Below are 6,160 nucleotides of genomic sequence, written 5' to 3'. Positions count from 1 at the left end.
CGATTAACGTGATTCAAAATGTTAACTGATTCTGTTTTTCAAGTTTTCAGTTACAACAACTTAACAAACAGTTAGGTTAATCGATTAACGTAATGCCTTAATCGATTAACAGCATTTTAAAACGTGTTCTAGTAGCAATCACTTTTCAAAGCAGTTGGGTTAATCGATTAAAGGATTGGTTAATCGATTAACAACAATTTAAATGTGTACTTTTAAATACAAAACATCAAATATGTTATGCACTTAGTTCATACATGTTTAACACTTAGTTTATGCCTAGAATGCACATATACATGTATTTATGTAATGCATGAACATATTATGAATGACATATCTCAAGGATGAAATGATTTAAAACGATTTATGCATATGAGACATGTATTAGGTGCCCTAAGCCTTGACTCAACTTAAACTAGATTCTAGTCTATGCCTAGTACCAATTAAAGACTTAAGCACGTTGAATTGTTGGTGATCTTCAAGCTCTTATTAGCACAAGTTGTCCTCATCAAAACCTTGACATATAAAGAGAGCTTTCCAAAGTGTTCCTCTTGACATGCACACTTTCAGCCTTGACTTCCCCTAACTGAGCCAACCAATCCAACCCTAACACCATGTCCACCCCTTTGAGATTAAAGATATAGAAATCTTGTACCTCATTAAGTTGTTGTAGTTGGAACTTCAAATGCTCACATTCCCTTTACATCTCACCCTATGGCCATCACCAACCTCTACCCAATAAGCATGGGTATCCACTACCTTTAATTGAAACTTCTTCACCATTTCTGCAGCAATAAAATTTTGAGAAGCTCCACAATCTATTAAGATGATTACTGACCTTTCATCCATCCATCCTTCCACCTTCCAAGATCTAGTAGTTGTAAACCCTGATATAGAACACAATGATAGATGCAGAGATTTGAAGGTTTGCAACTGCTCTTCCCCTTCTTCATTGCCCTCCTCTTCCTCATCTCCTTCTACTAATATCATTCGAAGTTGCTTATTTTTACATCTGTGTTCCCTATTGTAGGGTTCATCACAACGAAAGCACAACCCCTTTTCCCTTTTCTCCCTTATTTCTGCATTAGTCAAGTGCTTGAATTCTCCTAATTTGTTCTTCACAATCTACTCAGAATGACTTGGTCCAAGACTCCTCATCGAATTGCTGCCAGTAGAATTTTCCCACTTCCTATCTGTATTGGGCCTAGACTCCATAGTAACAGTCTTTGTATAAGAATTGCTTCTGGACCCTCCAGATCCTCTTGGAATATAAGCAGGATGAATTATTTTCGTTATCAACATATTCTTCTGCTCAATTAACAAGACCTTTTGTATCAAGTCTGATAAAGATTGCAACTCATATAGCTTCACTTCTGCTTGCAATTCTTCCTTCAAGCCATTCAAGAAAATACCCCTAACACACTCCTGATCTATGAATCTCAACGCTCCTACATATTTTTCAAAATCTTCTACATACTCCTCTATGGCTCCTGTCTGTTTAAGAGCGAATAATTGTTCAAAAGGGTTTTGCACCATGGAAGGTTGAAACCTCCGCACCACTGCTATCTTGAATCCATCCCAAGTAGGGCTTGGATTACACTTCTCCCACCAATGAAATCAGCTCAAAGCCTTACCTTCCAATGCCATGACTATAGCTTGCATCTTCTCTTCCTCCGTTACCTCCTTGATAAAGTTGTAAGTATGAGAGTGCAACTAAGAGAGGGTGAATTAGTTGTCTTAAAATAATGGCTGTTTTTTCTGCAAAATCAAAGTTAAAGTGCAGCGGAACAATATGCATAAAATAATAGGAAATAAAATGAAAGAGATAAGGAGAAGAGAGTACACAAGGAGTTTTATACTGGTTCACCTTCTTGTCCACCGAAGGCTACGTCCAGTACTCTTGCCACACAAGAGATTTTCCACTAAGAATTATGAGTTGCAATTACAATGTCTCATCCCGAGATCTCTATGTACCTTACATACTCCCTAATTCTTATACCCTTGGAAAACACCTTTCCAAGTGAATCTATTCCCCTTTCTTTTCACACCCCGTGAAAGAAAGAATTCTTTACAAGAATGAAGAATATTCAACTATGGCAGATTGCCTTTACAAGTGTGAAACTTACGTAACTTGCAATCCAAACTCTGAATATATATATATAAGGATATGATGCTCTTTTGTAAACGTCTTTGAAACACTTAAGGCAACTTTGCAAAATTAACTTGAAAGTTTAAGAACAAGTTGCAAAAAGTTCAAAGATAAATTCTAAGAAAAGTGTGAGAGCTTTAGAGAAAATTGTATGAAAGTTGTGTGCTATTCTCTTTTTTGTGTGTGAGAGTTTAGAGCCTTTATATAGAGTTTAAAAACTTCCTTTGAAGGTTTCTAAAAGTTTATGAGTTGTTTGGAGTGAAAAACTTTCACTTTGAAATCTGAAAAACACTTCCAACAGCTCTCAGTAATGGGTTACTCATTTGACTAATGGGTTACTCAAACTTTCTGTCCACTTGAAATTTGAATTTTACATTGAGTAATCGGTTACTCACTTTGAGTAATCGGTTACTCACTTTGAGTAATCGGTTACTCACTTTGAGTAATCGGTTACTCAAACTCTCTGTCCAACAGATACTTAAAAGTTATTTTGAGTAATCGGTTACTCACTTTGAGTAATCGGTTACTCAGCTTTCAAAAATCAGTTTTTTAGTTGGATAACTCTTTTCTCATACATGTAACCTATTACTCAATGAAGTAACCTGTACACACTATTTTTTGAAAAATGTTTTAAGTCTTTTAAAAGTGTCCCACATTTTCTAAAAAATAGTTGGAGCAATTATACATGTATATACTTAAGAGTTTAGGATAGAAGTACTTACAAAGACTTAATCTAATGTCTTGAAGCTTTATCTTCATTTGTCTTCTTAAGTCATCTTCCTTTTCTTCTTTTTGGTGATGTTGGTGTCTTCATCATAACCATGCCAAGGTCAGGAGCAAGATCTTCTTCACACGAAATAACATTCTAAGCGATGTGTCCATCCAAATGCGTCTTCTCGAGCAAAAATTGGAATTTCCAATCTCCTCCACTTCTCTCTGCGCAAGGTCTCGTCAATTCGTTCTCCCCAACTTCCTCTTCCTTCTTGCGGTGAACCATTACGATTACGATTGTGACCTAATTACGACATGAGCTCTGCGATTTGTTCTCCATGCTTTTTGGCTAGTGCTTCCGCATACTCCAAACGTGTTCTCATCTCTTCTCGTTCCTGTTCCCAGTCTTCGTTACTTCTTGCCATACTTCTTGTCTTCATACGCAGCACAGAAGATACGTGATTTTCAGGCACCAGAATTGGTGCTCTGATACCAGTGTTAAACTGGCACAGATTAAGAAGAAGAAAAGGATAGGAATTCAATGAATATCTCGAGGATCATGAAACCCTAGATCCTTGTTTTTTTGAATATTGTAGAAATGATTACAATGAAGAAGAAGATAAATTCTAGGGAGAATTACAATGACTGATTTCCCAGAAATCAGTTACTCAACCACTACTTTCCCAAAAGTTCCTTTTAACTACCTCATAGTTTTCTATTTATAGATTCCTTTTAACTACCTCATAGTTATTTTCAGTTATGCCACGCTGGCGCCTCACATACACCTTAGCGATTGGAGATTTCTTCCTCATTTTAATCCTATCAGGTTCCCACCGTCATGACCCATTGCTAGAAGAAGAGAATTCGCTGCCGGCAAGAGGAGAAGGTGAGGCTTGATGTGGGTGTTTATGGAATTCAAGGAATTCTAAGAAGAAGACGATGAATTCAGAATATAAGAAGCATAATTCTTATGAATTGAAGAGAAGAATTCGAACAATATTATTCAAGTGATCCAGAATTGCAACAAATTACAATGTTTGAGAGAGAAAAGAGAGAAAAGAGAGGAATTGTGAAATCTTTCTAAAAATGGAAATTAGTTTTTTAACTAACAATTGACAATAACTATTTATCCTTGTAACCAAATTAACCATATCATTTCCCATCCCTTAAAAATATTCTTGACCTCCAGAATGGAAATGTGGAAATATTTTGTAGAGATCATAGTAAAATTCCCATGAAACATCTTCCACCAATTTGTGCTTCCACTTAACTAACACCTTGGTCAATACTTGGCCTCTTCGTTTGACAGAGATTCTGTCTAGAATTAGCATAGGTTCCTTAGCATTAGGTTCATTAGGTTAATGAGTTTCAATGGAAGGAATGATTTCAGAAGTAAGAGCTTGTCCCACTTGTTTTTTAAGTTGAGAAACATGGAACACATTGTGATTTTTTGCATGATCAGGGAGTTGCACCTTGTAAACCACTGAACCAACCTTACTGAGAATTGGGTAGGGACCAAAATACTTGGGAGAAAGCTTTTCATTCACCCTAGCTGCAACAGAAACCTGCTTATAAGACTGCAGTTTGATGTACACCAAGTCTCCTTCATGAAACTGCTTGTCACTTTTATGCTTATCTGCCATTTGCTTCATTTTGTCTAAGCTCTTCGAAGATGGAACTTAAGCACCTTCAACATCTCTCACATTTTAGCCAAACTCCTATCTACCAACTGGACTTTTGATTCCCATGGTAAATAAGGCAAATGTGATGGAGGAGGTTGACCATAAACCACTTCATAAGAAGTAGTTTGTGTTGTAGTGTGGAATGTAGTGTTGCACCACCATTCAGCTAAGTGCAACCAGTTTGACCATTGTTGAGGCTTGTCTTCACACATACATCTGAGATCGGTCTCCAAACATCTATTCACAATCTCAATTTGTCCATTAGTTTGAGGGTGATATGAAGTTGAAAGTTGTAATTGCACCCTTTGAAAAGCCATGAGATCTTGCCAAAACTTGCTAAGGAACACTGGATCTCTGTTACTTGTGATGGAATCTGGAAAACCATGAAGCTTAAAGACATTAGCCATGAAAGCTTGGGCTACAATAGTGGCAGTGTAAGGATGAGCAAGTTGAATGAATTGAGCAACCTTACTCAACCTGTCCACTACAACAAATATAACATGTTTACCATTAGAACTAGGTAAACCTTCAATAAAATCCATTGTAATATTTTGCCACACATGTTCAGGTATGGGTAAAGGTTCGAGTAACTCATGATAAGCATAAGTACCATATTTGAACCTTTGGCAGATAGAGCATTGTTGAATGAAGGTTCTGGCATCCTTGTTAAACCCCTTCTAATGAACCACAACCTTACTTCTTTGAATAGTTGCATTTTTGCCTGAATGACCTTCTGAAGCTGTCTCATGGAACCATTTCAATAGTTCATCGCCTCAATGATTCATCTTTCCCTACCACCAACTTCTCTTTTCTCCTCAGTTGTATGCCATTCCATGTGTAATGTGGATGTTTAGCTGGATCAGCTTTCACTTAATGTGAACAATTAATGCTTGAATACTAACATCACCAACCCAAGTTCTCTTAGTTCTTTTTAACATATCTGAATCCACAATGTGAACAATTAATGTTTGACATTCTGCACCTTCCATTCGAGACAAAGCATCAGCAACCACATTTTCTTTCCCTTGCTTATATTCAATAGAGAAGTCAAATTCTATGAGCTTAACCAACCATTTTTGTTGGAATTCAGTAGTTGACCTTTAGTCTAGAATATACTTCAAGCTCCTATGGTCAATTCTAATGATGAAGTGTTTATTACGCAAATAGTGCTTCCATTTTTGAACTATAAAAACCACAGCTAACAACACCTTCTCATATGTTGACATAGATTGTTGTTGTTGATTCAACATCCTACTAATGAAAGAAATAGGATGATTTCTCTGCATCAAAACAACACCTATTCCTGACCCTGGTGCATCCACTTCAATGGTGAATTGCTGTGCAAAATCAGGTAAACCTAGCACAAGAGCAGTTGTCAACAAGTCTTTGATCTTCTGAAATGCAGTCTTAGCCTCAAGTGTCCACTGAATTGGTCCTTTTTCAACATCTCAATTAATGGTTTTGAAATAGTTCCATACCCCTTGACAAATTTCCTAAAACATCATGCCAATCCCAAGAATAACCTTTATTGTTTGAGTGTTGGAGGAAGATGTCGATTCTGAATTGCACTGACTTTAGTAGGATCTATTGCTACTATTAGGTATCAATGACAGAATACACC

General features: G+C 36.8%; 1 protein-coding gene across 1 annotated transcript; it reads right to left on the bottom strand.

Annotated features, from left to right (window-relative positions):
* Positions 1-4,556: 4,556 nt before the first annotated feature.
* On the bottom strand, positions 4,557-5,974 carry LOC109337518 (the record flags this gene model as incomplete). The annotated part of the gene is made up of 4 exons (XM_019574499.1): positions 4,557-5,023; positions 5,161-5,278; positions 5,442-5,567; positions 5,733-5,974. Coding segments are annotated over 4 exons (953 nt in total), but the record flags the coding sequence as incomplete, so codon positions are not given.
* Positions 5,975-6,160: the final 186 nt, after the last annotated feature.

Source organism: Lupinus angustifolius, unplaced genomic scaffold (assembly GCF_001865875.1).
Source record: "Lupinus angustifolius cultivar Tanjil unplaced genomic scaffold, LupAngTanjil_v1.0 Scaffold_7_66, whole genome shotgun sequence".
NCBI classification, from domain to species: Eukaryota; Viridiplantae; Streptophyta; class Magnoliopsida; order Fabales; family Fabaceae; genus Lupinus; species Lupinus angustifolius.
This window is presented reverse-complemented; position numbering and strand designations above follow the sequence as displayed.